Below are 17,539 nucleotides of genomic sequence, written 5' to 3' on the forward strand. Positions count from 1 at the left end.
CACACACACACACACACACACACACACACACACACACACGCACACACACACGCACACACACACGCACACACACACGCACACGCACACGCACACGCACACGCACACGCACACACACACATTGATGTCACTGAATCAGGAACACAAGCCTGCCACAGTCATTTTAAACAAAAGCTTTTTGTTTTCTCACCAGATCCAGAGTGGTTCTCTCTAAGACGTCCACCAGTTTCTCCAGCTTGGTGTTGGATGTGAAGATGAAGTCGTCGTCCACCCACAGCACGTATTTCGTGGTCACCTGAGAGACGGCCAGGTTTCGTCCAGCAAACCAACCCTGTGGCACACGACGCAGAGCGTGAATACCAAAAAGGATCAGTGAACACTTTTTAAAAAAGTTGCTCCTTGAAGGACAAAACTATCCACATAAAAAAACTGCTATAACAGAGTTATATATTAATATCATTTGACCTTATTACTGAGTTAAATTATTTATTTAACTTCCATCCAAATTGTAAAACTAAACTCTAGGGGAATCTTTTCTTGATTCTTGAAGATATGAATGCATTGCATAAAATACATAATACAGCAGCAATGTCCCTGTTGGAAGCCGATAAAATAACATGTATTTGGGTTTCAATAGAACAATTCTGTCCTAAATGAGTGTCTATGAGCTAGCTAATATAGGAGCCCAGATAGATATTCAGAAATGTAAATAAACAAAATCCTTCTCACACCCTTTTTTCCCTTTTCTTTGTCACATTTGTCATATGCACATCTAATGTGATTGATAGATACTCATTTAAAACCCCCATATGTCCCTAGCGCAGGACAAGGGTTACACATCCATGGTTACAAGCCTTCACTATGAGTCTCCCTACCTTTCCAAAAGGCATGATGTAATGTTCGATGTAAGGCCCAGAAATTGTTTGGGGGTTTTCGCTGTCATCAGCGATCACTATGGTGACGGTAGGATAGTATCTCCTCACGCTGTCGATGAGATTTTGAAGCTTTTCATATCGCAGGAAAGTCTTTGTAGCTATGGTAACAAGGGCACTGACGTTGTACTCTGCAGAGAAGGAAGATGAAACTATCGTTAGAGGAAAGTTAGCTTTTTTATTTTTAGTAAATGAAGATATGTTATTACTGTAAGGCTTATTGTTCAGTGGTTAGATAAAGGCGTTGTGTTTTACCTCCTTTGGATCCTGTGTTATACAGTTTGGGAGTCACCCCGTGTTGAATCTTGATACTGAAGCTTGCTTGATGCCCCTCCGTCTCCAACTGAACTAATAGACACAACAAAAACACATTTAATTTGTGTGATAGGATCTTACTGGGGCGAACCGCTCTGCATTTGTTAATGGAATAGGGCTGTTCATTCAAAATGCTGAATGCAAAGTGCTTTATTAAAGAAAAAATAACAACAATGTTAAAATAATATTAAAATAAATACAGAACAAGATAAAACATCTACTGTGATCCTAATGAAATTCCCTTGAACTAAAGCTGATAAGAAATTCAAATAGGTTAAAATAAAAAAAAATTCAAAAGAAAATTAAAAGTGTAAAATAAAAGAAAAAAAGAAAAAATACAGTAAAACATGGACAATGATACCAGTGAGAATTGAAAGTTAACCCAAATTAAAAGCCATATTAAAAAGATAGGTTTTTTATTTGCTTTTAAACATTCCATGGGAGTTTGCTGTTCTAAGATCCATGGGGAGATCTTTTGAGTGATACCCTTGGAATTTCTAAAGCAGGGCAGTGGAGGATCTAAGGGTTCTTGTTGGAACATCTTGTTGATGCTAAGCTAAGCCAACTAGCTGACATGTGCTGACAAGAGAATATCAACTCTTCTGATCATCTAAAAGGTTGTTTTGGGGAGCTTTTATTTATGCGAAGTAATAGTCTAAAAGGAGGTTAAGGCACATTTTGCAGGGAAAAAAAGCACTGAAATACTGAACGTTTGTTCTCACCTGTGTCTGCCGTGCTGGGGTTGAACAGTGTGTTTGTGTAGGTGACAAACTGCAGCTGTCGGTTCAGGTTTGGCAGCAGGCTGCTGGACAGAGTCATGTGCATCTCGCTATCACCTTTGATTTTCACCCCGTCCACCTCGGCTGCCACATTTAGCGTTCCGAGCATGGCAGTGAAGTTTATCTGCAGCGAGATGGAAAAATGGTGAGTGGATTAAAAGCAAAGCAGATATCTAAAGTATGTCAAAGTAAAAATAGAAATACATACCGAGTAGTGGTCTCGGGGAAGGTCGTGTAAGGCCAAGCCTGAAAGTATCATGATAACAGTTGACAGGCTATGTTACTACAGCCTTTAAGACACAGTTAATGCACAAACTGTCTGCAGAATTTAAAATAGGCTCTGTGTGTTTCCTAATACTAAAAACGAACTGTTCTATTTGTGTTAAACCTGTTAATGATGCTTCTTATGTTATGCAGATAAGTGGAGTCCATATCCAATCTATTTGTGCACACAGCACTGGTCACACATGAGCCATCTCCAGGTTTAGATATTTTTAGCTGTAGTAGCTTAGTGACCAATGCCTCAATTAAAGGTCACCTATGATGCTAAATCCACTTGTTCCTGTCTTTTGTACATCAATGTGTGTCCCCTCTGTGTTAAGCGATTCGGAACGTTTCCGGAAATAAGATTCTCTTTCTTTTTGTCCTGATCCATTTATATAAAAACGTTTCCGAAAATGTGCTGATCACATTTTCAGTTCATTAGAATTTAGAATCAGAATCAGCACTTTTGAAACAGGGTTGAAACAGAGGGGTTTATGGGATGCTACAAAGTATGATCTGTTTGTTTTTTTGAGCCAAACACTTCAGAGACATGTTTTGTATACATCTGAGACCTATACTATATTGTTGAAAAAGAGTGCAATAGGGGACCTTTAAATAATCTAATCTAAAACCGCAACATCTGTTTTAACTGTTGAACAGCAATCTAGTTGACCAAATAGTCATGTTCAAATGTGTGTCCCACTCTCAGGTCTGTCTGAAGTCTTACCTGGGATGATGATTGTTCTTAGGGGACGAAGCTCCACCCCCTGCGTTGGATACTGTAAGGGATTGTTAGCCTCTGCAATAATGAGAACATCTGCAGGTGTCTGAGACCTAAGGGGAGAAAAGATCATCACCAGGATGCTCCCTGCAGCACACACACAACTAACATCAGCAAGCATGGAACAACTACGCTCAAAATGCAGTGAGTGTTTTTTGCTCTACGAAAACACAGTGAAGAGAGAATTCAATAGCAGCTTCTGAAAAACTTGGGATTATTCTCAGTTGAAATAACTAAAATACATTACCATGACACCTTCCCTGGTTAGTTTGATTACATTTAAGACAATAACATTTTTGTAAACAGGCTTCCTAAGATTTTATGTTTACATATGCAATGAGTCAACAGCCTATTAAATATGTACTAATTTTCATACTTTTTCCCATACAGATATCTGAACAATGGCTAAAGCCAGGTTCAAAATAGTTGTTTCCTTTTGTGGGCATATTAGAGTCAAATATTTTTACCGGGAGGTTTCTTTTATATCTCTTTGTATCACGTCATGAATCAGGAAATACGGCAAACAGACACTAACAAAAATATAATGGTACATGGACACACCCCTCTTTGAAAAGATTAATTATACAGATTGTAATGATACCAAACTACTAGTTAAGTAGAAAGAGAACATTTTGAGTAGGTTGCTTTCTTTCTGAAATACTGCTCGCAATAACTGCCCCAATAAGATGATTCTCCATCATTATCCTGCTTGTTCATCAACAATATTTGACATCTCTGCTTACCTCTTCTGGAAACTCTTGTACTCTTTGGCCCGTCTCCTCTTCATCTCCTCCAGGTCAGAGGCTTCGAAGGCGGTGTGCAGCGGGTGAGCCGACACCCGCGGGAACAAGAGCTGGGCGAAGGGCAGGTTCACTCCACCACTCTCACCCTCACATATGCATCCGTTACGCGCCAACAAGCTGGATGGATCATTGGAGATACATGCATGTGAGGAAATCATGTTTAACTGACCTCTGTTGTGCTCAGGACTTTGAATAAGGAAAAAATAACAGGATAGATAGATGGATAGATAGATAGATAGATTTGAAAAAAAATGAATTACCTTGCCACATTGTCCCTCACATGAAAGGGGATGTTGCCTAGTCGGTGGTCTGGTTCTGGGAGCCTCTCCTCTAGATGCCTCTCCAAAATTGACCCCGATCGCTGCCACACATCCACAGTGGTGTAAGCCCGAGTGGGCCACGAATGAATGAGGGCCAGCACCAGCACCACAGACACCAGGATAGCGAGCAACACCGTCTTTCTCAGGGAGCGCATCCTGAAACCTGAAGCAAAAATGTGCATGTTGAAATTCCTCCTGCGCACACAAAAAGATCTACTTTATAGTTCAGGTAATGTGACGCTCCAAACATTCAAAGCCTTTATTGTCATATGCACAGACATCTTAAGTCCCAGGCTCCTCCAACAATGCAACATAAATATATCTAAGACATAAAACAATAAAACTAATTTAAAAAACAACTAAAATATTGCAAGGAGAAACAGAAAAAAAATAGTGCAAGATTATGTTGCAGGATCAATTGTGCAAGTAATGTAAAAAAAAAAGAAATAAGCTAAATGTTGCAGAAAATGTTGTAAGTTAGCAAGTAGCGTCATTTTAAATCAAGTAGATATCTTCCAAAGTAAGTCATTGTCACGATCCTAATGTTATGTCACGTTTTTAGTTTAGTCTGTCTTGTTTTGGGTGTTATTTTGTCATTCTGTTTGTCTCTTTTCTTCCTTCCTGTGTTTTTCCTCCTGTGTCTGATTGTCTAAATGTGTTCACCTTTTGCCCTTGTGTTTCTACCTCCCCTGCCCAGCTGTTTCTTGTCCCGTGATTACCCCTCTCTGTATTTAGTCTTTTCCTGTGTTCCCCTGTCGGTTCATTGTTTGTATTCCCTTCACGCTACGCTTCATGTTTGTCTCTCCGGTCTTCCTCCATGTTTCTCACGGTCAGATTTTGTGTTGTTGTTTCCTGTGCTACCGTTTCAAGTTATGCCATGTTTTGTTTATCAGCTTTTAAATAAAGCTCGCTTTTTGTTTCTAGACCTTTTTCCGTTTTTGTAGTCTGCATTAGGGTCCTACCTTTTCCGCGATCTTAACAGTGATTCTAACAGTTAACTGTTAACATTAACCAGTTCAAGAGGAAATACAGAGAAATTATTTTCTCGAGATACAGGGATGGGGAAGGTGTTTGACTGTGTATGTGTATATGTGTGAGTATGTAGGTGTGTATATGTATGTGTGCATATATGTATGTATGTATGTATGTGTATGTATATGTGTATATGTATATATGTTAATCAACAGATAAAGCCGATTTAATAATAATGCATAAAAAGGATAATTATTGCAGATTACAAATTATAAATAAATCATTCAGTTATACTTCTTCTCACTCCTTTTCGAACATTAGAGGTGGCACTGTTTATGTTGCTAATGCTGTTGTTGTAAGTGTCCTTTTTTGTTTTGATTTGTTTTACATGACTATGCACTGCAACATTTGTTTTGTTTTTGTAATTTTACTTGTTCGAAATAAAAATGTATCAAACAGTCATCTCAGCACATAAAGACTGTGTGGGGAAACAGGAAAAGATTTAAAAAAAAAAAGAGAATCTTGATTGTGTCCCCCATCTTGAATACTGTATGAAGAAAGCCAGACAGACTGGAACAGTGCAGCTCTGGCTCCAGAGACACAGAGCAGCTCTATCTCCAGAAACACAGAGCATTCCTCAGATTCTGTGTGGTATACATTAATGGAGCCACCTGGGGGTGAATGGGAAAAGGATTTTGAAGCATGCATTAACTAAAGCACTGCACTCTAGCTGGTATCTATCAGTGTGGCTCTGTGGTGTCATAAAACCTTCCGGCATCTAAAGTGGGGTCAGAACGAGAACCAACATTCAGATTGATGATTAAGCTTCTAAATGAAGATTAACCAGCTAGCTCAGTATACGTTGTTACAGTACACTAGAATTAGCATTTTATAGTGATAGATAGTTAAAACAAAACACATTTACATTCACAAGGTCCTCTATCCCTGGCCGTGTCTGCTTACTTACCAGAACACAATGTGCTCTTTTAATATGATCCAGATGTGATGAACAAAAGTGTGTGTGTGTGTGTGTGTGTGTGTGTGTGTGTGTGTGTGGGTGGGACATTAACATAATGACAATCTCAGCTCAGAAAGATCCTGTATAATGCTTTCTCTATGTGTGACCTAAATCGCTCTTTGCAAACTCCAGAGACAGTTTCTTGTTAATTGTTTGAAGGTACAACTTACTGTAAACCGATGAAACAAGTGTTTAAACATTTTAATTTGTATACAGCACCATTTGTGGACCAAAAATATAATATACAGAATTAGTATATTACTTAACTTCTCTTCCCTTCAGCCCAGCATGTGTGTTTTAATAAGTATGAATATTTACCCATCAGCCTCTATCCAGTCAGTGAAAGGGCATGCTCCGTAGGAACCTGCATCTCCAAAAACTATGTAAATAGTCACAGAAATTAGTTAGCACCTTCCCCATCTGAAAACAAAAATGGTAAAGAAACATTATTAGAATATACAGTATAGCGAATCATCAGTAGTCCATTCGCTCTTGACTTATGGCCAAAAACCTCCCAGTGACCTTGATCAGTTCATAACTGAGTCTTGTGCCAATTTGAAGAAATTCCCTCATGGTGCTCCTGAAATATCCTGTCACAGAAAGGGGACAGATGTGAGGTCACAGTGACCTTTTAACACCAAGTTTGTATCAGTTAATTCTTAGTCTTGTATGGCCAGACCAATCTCCACAGTCCTGCACCCATAATCACTCTGGCACACACATTTTATTTCTTTAAATCAATCACATCATCTTTGGGAGGACTAAGCAAAGACTCAGAAATAGATATCACAGATAGTGGAAGGAAAGGATGTCCAAGTAGATGTTTGTGGCACATCTCAAGAAGTTCCCTCCTGAGTTATCCGATTGACAATAATGGGACTGACAAGTAAGCATTGTATGAAAACTGCATGAGGCAATTTCATCGTCACTTAGAAACCCAGGCTAGCAGCCATATGGTGCTTCATTAGCTAGTTGAGTGGTCCTACAGCCCTCAGGGGAAATTCAGCAGGGTTTGGGGGTCGACTGTTTTAGGTTTGTTGTAGGTAAAATCAATACGATATGATCACAAGAAGAAGCCAAACAGCCTGCTGCTGTGGCCCTGTTCTCTTATCCCTCAGAGGAAATGTTTAATCTTCAAGTCCTTTTTAAAAACGTTTCTTCCAGTTGTATTGTTGATGGAGGATACACCATGTTGGCCTTGGATAACCTATGTTTCTTATATTAAACTAAGTACTGCCACTTCTCTCACCAGGTCGACTCAGAAAAGGGTGACATTTAGACATGTGCTACTTCAGGCAGCAATTTGCATGTGGATCTTTTCATGTATTTCTATAAAGGATGTCTTAAAGTAGAAATGTTCATTCAATAGCATAGGATTATAGAGTACTATTATTCACTATCTAATCAGACTATTAGACTCAGGATTCCTTCTCTTGCCGAGATACATTGCATGCTACAGTATAGTGATAGTCTTATCTTAGCCAACACATTAAACAGAGAACTGTACATGAACATGAAATAAAAATGATTAATTGAAACCATACAAACCCACAAATATGCTTGTGTAAATGTAATAAGTGAGTGAGTGCTTAAAAACAAACCATTCAAATGCTGATTGGTGTAAGAAGATATACATGATCACAATCAGACCACACAATTCATAAAGAAACTGAACCACAGAATAAAAGGAAGCATTTGAGGGAATTATTAAAGGAGCATCATCAGCAATCGTTTTTTTTTTCAACGTTAACCTTGATTTATTTTCTGTGAAGCTAAATGTAACCACGAACATGTAGCTCTTACTGGCATTACCTAGCACAGCACAGCTGATGACTGGCTGTTAAGAAAACACCCTTAACATTCGGTAACCGGACGATTAAGGGAGGTGAGCCATAACATAAGTCACGAGGAAATGTCCAGAGGCCGATCAGAATAAACGTACATTAGTTGCAGTGCTGCTTTTAATTAACCTAAAAACGAGCCTCTGAGGACAGCTCTAGACATGCTCGAGCTCAGAGCTCTGGGGGTCCCTCCCAAAACGCGCGTGACAGATGTGTTGCCTCATTCAGATTCTGAATATTAAATCACCGCATTTTATTCTGCATGATCAACATCCCCTTACTGACCTGCATTCTTACATATAAGAAGAAATGTCAAAGTAATGCGATGACCTGTCCAGCATTAATAAATTGCTGCAGATATCATACGATCTTTCAGACAGGCCTATTATCCTGCCTTACCGTGAATACGACTGCAGGGGGAAAACCGTGCACTTAAGGTTCCTTGATGTGTCTTTCGATTACATTCCTTTGTGTGCTAAATCATATCTCCTCCAAAACGCAGATCACATTGCTTTCATGCAAGTGTTCACGGTTTTCTTTCCTTCTCATGTTTTTGCCTTGTATAGAAACAGTCACCGAGACGAAAATTCCGACAAAAATAATGTCCCGAAAACAGACATATAGGCCAATTACCGTTATTCCGGTCAAATCCTGAGAACATGGAGCTCACCTCAGTTCAACGACGCAACCTGTTAGTTTCTCCTCCAGTCTGCACGGAGGTCGTCCCTGTGAACGTGTATCTCTGTGGTCTGGAAAATGTGATTAGATGTGGTAAAATGGTGCAGCCAGGAGATAAATAATGCGGCCGCACATCGCAGCACTACAGGCTGTGGACCGACGCTCCCCTGCAGCAGCAGCAGCAGCAGCACGGCGGAGCGGCGCACCTCAACACTCAGCGGTCAATCCGCGATCAGCAGCTTCATCATGGAGCTCCGACATGTGACCGCAACGACCACACTCCACACATTGTGTACACAATCATGCACAGTCTCAGCAAAGTCATGCATGTTATTTTGGAAATATTTTCCAAAAGCATACCAGCTCACCAATTCAACAATAGTGTATACATGTGGGTGTGTGTGTCGTGAATAAAGGCATGTGTTTAGTGTGTTTGACTGAAAACTCATCTCTTTCGACTCCACTTCGAGCAATAAAATGAAAAAACAAACAAAATAAAAAGCACTTAGATACTAGTAGTAACCAAGCACTTACACACTAACAAAGCACTACTAAAGGACTGATTTATCTAAAGCCAGTTGAGTAGCACTTAAAATGGTTCGGCTCTATGAAACCTGATGTACTTATATGATTCTGTTTTCTTCAAGTTTGTATCTTCTTGGTCGAATGCACTTATTGTAAGTCGCTTAGGATAAAAGCGTCAGCTAAATTAAATGTAATGTAATGTTTGTCTTTGTATTTCTGGTATGTGTGGGAATGTGTGAGTGCATGTTTTGGACAGCCTGGCTCCATATTGGCTATATTATCCCTTTCATGCATAGAGGTCACTACAGTGGACAGCTATTCAAAAGGTGTTTTCGCATTGTTTTTTTTTGCATAGTTGCACCATGAGCCACTACATAGGACCCTATTGCATCATCCCATACACTGCCACTCAGTGCCAAGTCAGTGTAAGTGCATGATACATGTCTCTAAACCAAGATGGACGACAGAAAGCCACATGGACCAAATCACCCATCTATATCTTGCCAATCCTTTTATGGAAAGCGTCCCCTGCAGGTATAAAAAATGTGGTGACATCAAGTAACAACTAAGGAATCATATAATTCATAAATTATCAAAGTATTGATTTTATGTTTGCAGGAAATCATGATTAACCACCTTTCCACTACAGTGGACGTCATGGATCACTGGCTATATTTCAACTACAATTAATACTGGTATTGCTGCTGCTGTACCCAGGGCCGTCCCTCCCTACAGGCAGATCATGCAGACTGTGTGGGGCCTCACCTTGTGGAGGGGGCCACACCTTGCGGAGGGGGGCCTCATCTGAGGTTATGTGGCGCAATTAGGGTGGCGCGGCACGGTTTCGCCGCTGCGAGGCTCCACTAGCATTCATCAAATAACTGTGCGTGGGGCCTCAAATTTGCCCTGGTTATTCTTGAAAATACTTCATCTGCAATATCTTTTTGGGCCGTAAATCAATATACTTATGCTATTAATGTAATTTTAAGTTTGCACATCTTTATTTATAATTTTTACAAAATGTACATCTCTTCAGTTCGAACCCTGAACGCATATTGTCCACCTGAGTGGACATATAAAAATCTCTTTGAAAAAACTAGATTAAAAAAAAAAAAGTTCAAATCTTGTTTTTCATGCCCCAAGAGCAATAATAACACTTGGTAAAAAAATCCTGACTGAGGCTTTCATAATTCATGCATGAAAGGGCAAAAAAGTAGCAAAGCTTGAGTTCAAATATCAAGGTAATAAAATGTGGTGACGGAGTTTTTAGTTATTATTACTATATATGTATTATCCAAAGTTACCTAATATAACATTTTCGTTTTTAAATATTAGAATACAGTAGAGTGTTGTTACTATAAAAAAATAATCCGCATACATGTAATTTAGCCAAATTGGCTCGTGATGCGTCATTACCACAACGGATGCCCAATGGTGGCTAGACTGTACCAATGTTTGAGTTTATTGTGAAAAGACAAACGTTGGCAGTGATTTTTGTGTCACAAATGTGGAGGCGCCGCCCATTCACTCTGTACCGGTGTTGTAAACTAAGCTCACCCATGGACACTCAACTATTGACTGACATGCAAACTATCCAATGGCAGAGCAGCACGTCTCATCTCGACCAATCAGCAGCTACCAAGTCAGGCGTTCTGTGTTTTGTTTCTGTCAGACTAATGGGGGCATGATGAGAGAGTCTATCATGGCTGTTTCCTTGGTACGGTGGCTAAACAGATTGAATGTTTTCTTGTTGATTTGTCCACTCTGTGTCTCAGCCTTCTTGAATCTAGAAGAGCTGAATGAGATGAAATATGGGATTCAAATTCTTCCCGATCCCGTCATGTTGGGGCAGGTGAGTGAGGGTACTTGGGGAAGGTAACCAACCGTTAGCTTGCTAGCCATAAAGTAGGTTAGCTCTCGTACAATATCTTCCTTTAATGTTACTTGTGCGAGGATTGAATAACCTGTGTCTTAGCTAGTTGAGAAATTGTATTTAAGTTGTACACATTAAATGTAGGAGAACACGTATATTCTGAAGGTATTTCTATGAGAGCTACGCAGCAACCATTGTTGACAGCTGTCACAACACAACATCCCACACACTCGGCAAGTTGCAACTTCTTTACATTATGAAAGACTAACCACGAAGACAGTCTCAAAACAAGGTAGTTAAGAGGATAAGGTGCAAATGTATGCCATTGCCACACTTGAAGAAGCTGCAGCTGACAGTGTTTCTCATTCAGACCAAGGCAGAGGAGGTGATGATGGTGTCCAGTAAGTACAAGCAGCTGTATGAGTGTCGACTTCCAGCCCAGGCCGTCCGGTTCCACCAGGACTCAGCCTCTGAGCCGGAATCACATGGGTACACTGGGCCGGACATCCCAGAACTACTCAGTCCAATGCACAGTGCCCAGTGTCTGGTGAAGGTTAGTTCTCTACTGCTTATCTGGGGGATCCAATAATCAAATGCATATGCTGTTTGGAAACTAATTCAAACTTGTATCCATCCGAGATAGAGCTGTCTTTGATGTAAACTGTAAGACACTGACTACGACTTTTACTATTACAGTGGGGCAAAAAAGTATTTAGTCAGCCACCAATTGTGCAAGTTCTCCCACTTAAAAAGATGAGAGGCCTGTCATTTTCATCCTAGGTATACCTCAACTATGAGAGACAAAATGAGAAAAAAAACCCCACAGAAAATCAAATTGTCTGATTTTTAAAGAATTTATTTGCAAATTATGGTGGAAAATAAGTATTTGGTCAATAACAAAAGTTAATCTCAATACTTTGCTATATACGCTTTGTTGGCAATGACAGAGGTCAAACGTTTTCTGTAAGTCTTCACAAGGTTTTCACACACTGTTGCTGGTATTTTGGCCTATTCCTCCTTGCAGATCTCCTTTTAGAGCAGTGATGTTTTGGGGCTGTCGCTGGGCAACAAGGACTTTCAACTCCCTCCAAAGATTTTCTATGGGGTGGAGATCTGGGGACTGGCTAGGCCCCTCCAGGACCTTGAAATGCTTCTTACGAAGCCACTCCTTCGTTGCCCAGGCGGTGTGTTTGGGATCATTGTCATGCTGAAAGACCCAGCCACGTTTCATCTTCAATACCCTTGCTGATGGAAGGAGGTTGTCACTCAAAATCTCACGATACATGGCCCCATTTATTCTTTGCTTAACACGGATCAGTCGTCCTGGTCCCTTTGCAGAAAAACATCCCCAAAGCATGATGTTTCCACCCCCATGTTTCACAGTAGGTATGGTGTTCTTTGGATGCAACTCAGCATTCTTTCTTCTCCAAACACATCTAGTTGAGTTTTTACCAAAAAGTTCTATTTTGGTTTCATCTGACCATATGACATTCTCCCAATCCTCTTCTGGATCATCTAAATGCTCTCTAGCAAACTTCAGACGGGCCTGGACATACTGGCTTAAGCAGGGGGACACGTCTGGCACTGCAGGATTTGAGTCCCTGGCGGCGTAGTGTGTTACTGATGGTAGCCTTTGTTAACTTTGGTCCCAGCTCTCTGCAGGTCATTGACTAGGTCCCCCCGTGTGGTTCTGGGATTTTTGCTCACCGTTCTTGTGATCATTTTGACCCCACGGGGTGAGATCTTGCGTGGAGCCCCAGATCGAGGGAGATTATCAGTGGTCTTGTATGTCTTCCATTTTCTAATAATTGCTCCCACAGTTGATTTCTTCACACCAAGCTGCTTACCTATTGCAGATTCAGTCTTCCCAGCCTGGTACAGTTCTACAATTTTGTTTCTGGTGTCCTTTGACAGCTCTTTGGTCTTGGTCTTAGTGGAGTTTGGAGTGTTACTGTTTGAGGTTGTGGACAGGTGTCTTTTATACTGATAACGAGTTCAAACAGGTGCCATTAATACAGTTAACAAGTGGAGGACAGAGGAGGCTCTTAAAGAAGAAGTTATAGGTCAGTGAGAGCCAGAAATCTTGTTTGTTTGTAGGTGACCAAATACTTATTTTCCACCATAATTTGCAAATAAATTCTTTAAAAATGTGATTTTCTGGATTTTTTTTTTCTCATTTTGTCTCTCATATTTGAGGTATACCGAGGATGAAAATTACAGGCCTCATCTTTTTAAGTGAGAGAACTTACACAATTGGTGGCTGACTAAATACTTTTTTGCCCCACTGTATGTATGTTGGCTTTTTAAGGAAGACTAATGTGTGACTGAGCAAAAACCCTTCCACACAATTCTGATCACTCAATCCATAGTCGATGGTGTAAATTGTGTATGTGTAGTATATTGTCTGCAGTATGAACGCTAGTTTGTTTGTATAAGAATTTAAACAATTGGTCAACTATTTGATGACAGAAAATAATGACCAATATTTTTGAAAACATGTAATTTAAAGACATCAATTTGGTAACTTTGTTCTGACATTTTATGAGCAACCAACAATTAATCTAAAAGATAACCAGCCAATTTATTTTAAACAAATAAATGTAGCTGTCCTGGTGTAAAGAATGTGGATATTGTGCACATCCATTCACAACTTCCTGCAAGAACAAGGAAGCATACATCATAAAAAGGGAGAGTCTGTACACTGAATTTTGACAATAAAAACCACCAACCCATACATACTGTACACCAGATAAACCTTTTTATTATAACTTCTGTCAACTTTCAGCATGTAATTCAACATACAAGGAAAATACATGCCATACAATTCCAACTGGGTTTTCCTGTCAATACTCAACTCAAGATAACATTGAGAAAACACAGTCCTTATATGCAAGTGTATGGCAGAACATAAATCTGTTAAGTGCTTGTAGTTTCCTCTGGATAATGCAATTGGTGTTGACATCAACCAGTCACAATTGGATTTGCTGTTAACACAATCCTGATATATCTGGATACAAAGTCTGAGCACAGCCACTAAAACTGAGTCATATTCATACATGTGGTCTTTCCAGGACAACCACATTCCTCTTACTCATTGCACTGAGTTGCTTCTCTGTATGGCACTTTTTACACAATTAACTTGATTTATATCTTCACTCCACTGGCTGCCCGTTCTTTCGAGGATTCAGTTTAAAACTCTTTTATTTACTTTTAAAGCCCTCAATGGCTGAACTGTTACACAGCTACATGCCCACTCGCACTCTCAGGTCAGCTGATCAGTTGCTCCTGAGGGTGCCAAAAACAAAGTCTAAGCGTAGAGGGGACCGTGCTTTCTCTGCTGCCGCCCTTAAACTGTGGAACAACCTGCCCTTGCTAATCAGACAGGCTCCCACACTGTCTGCTTTTAAATCCCGTCTTAAAACCCACCTCTTCTCCTTAGCATTCGGAAACAAGTAGATTGTTGCTTTTATTTGCTTTCAGTGGTCTATTGTTTTTATTATATGACTGTTATTTATTTTTTAATGATTACGTTTATTCTGGTTTATTTTGTGTTTGTATCTTGTATTTTAAATGTATTTATATTATGTTGTGTGAGCTTATCTCTCTGTACAGCACTTTGGTCTGAAGGTTTTAAAGTGCTATATAAATAAAGTTGGATTGGATTGGATATTACCTTCATACCTTAAATGGTATGAAAGGAGGGAGGGTACATTTCTCATGAGGAGACAGTTTCAAATGCTACTAGAACAGGACAACCCACCCCCGTATTCAGATGTTGATGAACCAGATGAGTTAGTGTAAATGATAGGGATGTAACGATATACCGAATACCGCGGTAATGAAACGGCTCAATACCGTCGTGAGACTGAAAAAATCTACCGCGATATTACCGTTCATTCATTTATATCTCGCCCTGTAAATAAAAACTGTAATGTTTTTGTTTGAACAGCAGAGGACGCCATAATACTAGTCAAGAATACTCCCATCATCCTTTGCGTGCAAGCCCGCCCTCACACTCAGACCCAACGAGAAAATGGCGAACGGAGAAGACGAACGTGCTGACCAACTAAATAGAAATTGTGAAATTGAGGATGCTCCATCGACTTTTAAAGCTGTTGTGTGGCAGCATTTTGGTTTTCCCGTTTCAAGAAATGACAAAGGTGAAAAGCAAACTGACAAACGTCAAACTATTTGCAAATCCTGCCGGGCGACGGTCGCCTACAATTCGGGAAACACATCGAACATGAGAAGTAATTTGTCACATCACCACCCAGAAAAGCTCCGAACACAACAACCTACTGTGAGGAAAATGCCTAAGCCAGGCCAACTGACTCTGACAGAAGTATTTGGAGCGCCACTTCCCCCTAACAGTCCAAGAGCTCAGGAAATAACAAGTGCATCGGCGAGTACATGGCCAAAGACTTAAGGCCGTTTTCTGTGGTCGACAACAGTGGATTTCGGAGGTTAGTAAACACGCTGGAGCCCAAGTATGCCCATTCCATCACGGCCATACTTTAGTCGAACAGTGCTACCCGCTCTGTACCAAGAGACAAAAGCTAAAGTGACACAGAGCCTCAAAGAAGCAGAGTGCATCTCAATAACAACAGAATGGTGGACTTCACGAGCTACGCAGAGCTATATTACAGTCACGGCTCATGTTATGACCAGGCGAATGGGAAATTAAAAGTTTTGTTTTGCAGACGCGGCCTCTTTTCACATCACACACTGGACTAAACATTGCTGAGGTGTTAAAATCTGCTGTTTTGAGTGGGACTCGACAATAATCAAGGCATTGCTGTCGTAACAGACAACGCAAGGAATATGGATGTAGCGGTGAGAGAGGCCGGTCTTTCCCCACACATAAAGTGTTTTGCCCCACACTTAAACCTCGCTTCAAAAAGCGGGTTTGAAACGTAAACGGGCAAGCCGTCTGCTTGGTAGAGTGAGGCGTGTAGCTGCGTTTTTTCACCGCAGTTCAACTGCCACAGCTGTGCTGCCACCAAACAGGGAATGTTAAACCTGCCTGCGCATAAACTCATCATGGATGTGGTCACAAGATGGAACAGCTCGCTTGACATGCTCGAGCGCTACCTGGAGCAACAACAAGCTATCTCGGCTGCAACGCTACTCAGTGCTGAAGTCAGGCGCAACGCTTTTCGACAAGCACTCTGGAACAGCTGAATCACGGACGCCGACACATGAGTTCGGCTTCTCTCATCCGTCCGATGAAATAGCACTCGCATCTGTGTCGCTGATGCGATGAGTCTGCGCCTACCAGTCTCTCTCATTGTGACCTCAAGCACAGAAAGATAAGACAGCTGTTTTTTTTCTACCTCTGCTTGCTTGCATAGAACCCCTAGTGAAACAGAAGGGGAAAGAGCACATGACGCTGAGGAACAATCTCCTCCTTTCCAAAAAGACAGCACTCGAAGATCTCCTTGGGGAGTCTTTCAGTATAAAGAAGTGCACGTCGCACAGCACAACACTGGTATCGAGGCTGAAATTGACTTGTACCGCAAAGCGACCTCTTATTTTACTCTCTGACTGTCCTCTCAAGGTGGTGGAGAGACAATGCAAAGTGTTACCCACTGCTGTCCCCTTGGCCAAAGCATATCTCTCTGTTCCCAGCCACAATCAGTGCCGGATGTGAGAGATTTTTTCCACAGCAGGGGAGATATTGTAAACGCCCAAAGATCCCAGCTTCTACCTGGAAATGTTGACATGCTCATCTTCCTGGAAAAAAAACTCTGGTCTCGCAATGAGTGAGAGAGAGTTTGAGTTGAGTGTTACTTGAAATCAGTATTTTATTGCTCAGGGTCTGATTATTGAATGTTCTTGTTTAATTGCACAAAATATGAATCTTAGAATGGCATACTTTTGTTGGTAGTAGCTACTGTTCTTGTTCCAGTCTGTTACCTTTTTTGACACTTTAAATCGTAGTACTACTATACTAAAAATTGCTGTACAAATCAGGATTATTATATTAATAAAGAGAAAACATTTTGGAAGTAAAAAAAAAAAATTGGTATTGTTTTTTTTTTGAAATTTTTTTTGTCCCTTGCAATAGTATATCGCGATAAATATCGGTACCGTGTGAACTTGTTTATCGCGGCGTATTACCGGTACCGTGAGTTTCTCTTGGTATCGTTACTATCCCTAGTATGATGTTAAATGAATTATAAAAACACAGATGAGATACTCCGAATGACTGTCACAGCTAATATTTGATTACTTTACATATGAAACTCATCGTGAAGGTGATGCAAACTAAAATGTAAAATGGAGTGCTACTCATTGTACTTTACACTATCAAGATAGTTATTTATCTTATTATTATTTACTATTTCTAATATATTAGATTTCGATGTTTATGTACAGATCATTGCTATTCTAAACATGGTTTGTTTTATTTGGTCACTTTGTTAAAAACAAGTGCCTTAA

At 40.3% G+C, this 17,539-nt stretch overlaps 2 protein-coding genes across 3 annotated transcripts in view; one reads left to right on the plus strand and one right to left on the minus strand.

Moving 5' to 3' along the window:
- The window catches only part of b4galnt1b (beta-1,4-N-acetyl-galactosaminyl transferase 1b), a 12,753-nt gene extending 3,825 nt beyond the window's left edge, over positions 1-8,928 (minus strand). The window contains exons 1-10 of one of the 2 annotated variants that reach the window (XM_010767326.1): positions 8,693-8,928; positions 6,500-6,560; positions 4,132-4,354; positions 3,812-3,988; positions 3,015-3,121; positions 2,232-2,269; positions 1,967-2,147; positions 1,185-1,277; positions 873-1,060; positions 188-328 (exon numbers count right to left, since the gene is read on the minus strand). In XM_010767326.1, the coding sequence (XP_010765628.1) occupies positions 188-328; positions 873-1,060; positions 1,185-1,277; positions 1,967-2,147; positions 2,232-2,269; positions 3,015-3,121; positions 3,812-3,988; positions 4,132-4,354; positions 6,500-6,503 (1,152 nt within the window). In that variant the 5' untranslated portion in view covers positions 6,504-6,560; positions 8,693-8,928. Of the gene's footprint in view, positions 1-187; positions 329-872; positions 1,061-1,184; positions 1,278-1,966; positions 2,148-2,231; positions 2,270-3,014; positions 3,122-3,811; positions 3,989-4,131; positions 4,355-6,499; positions 6,602-8,692 lie in introns of both variants that reach the window. The other variant, XM_010767325.1, reaches the window with a different exon arrangement.
- A 1,961-nt stretch (positions 8,929-10,889) lies between these two features.
- The window catches only part of LOC104942129 (protein OS-9-like), a 26,634-nt gene continuing 19,984 nt past the window's right edge, over positions 10,890-17,539 (plus strand). The window contains exons 1-2 of the mRNA XM_010767328.1: positions 10,890-11,077; positions 11,469-11,651. Of these exons, the coding sequence (XP_010765630.1) occupies positions 10,910-11,077; positions 11,469-11,651 (351 nt within the window). The 5' untranslated portion in view covers positions 10,890-10,909. The remainder of the gene's footprint in view (positions 11,078-11,468; positions 11,652-17,539) is intronic.

Source organism: Notothenia coriiceps, unplaced genomic scaffold (genome assembly GCF_000735185.1).
Source record: "Notothenia coriiceps isolate Sejong01 unplaced genomic scaffold, NC01 NC01_scaffold00004159, whole genome shotgun sequence".
NCBI lineage: Eukaryota > Metazoa > Chordata > Actinopteri > Perciformes > Nototheniidae > Notothenia > Notothenia coriiceps.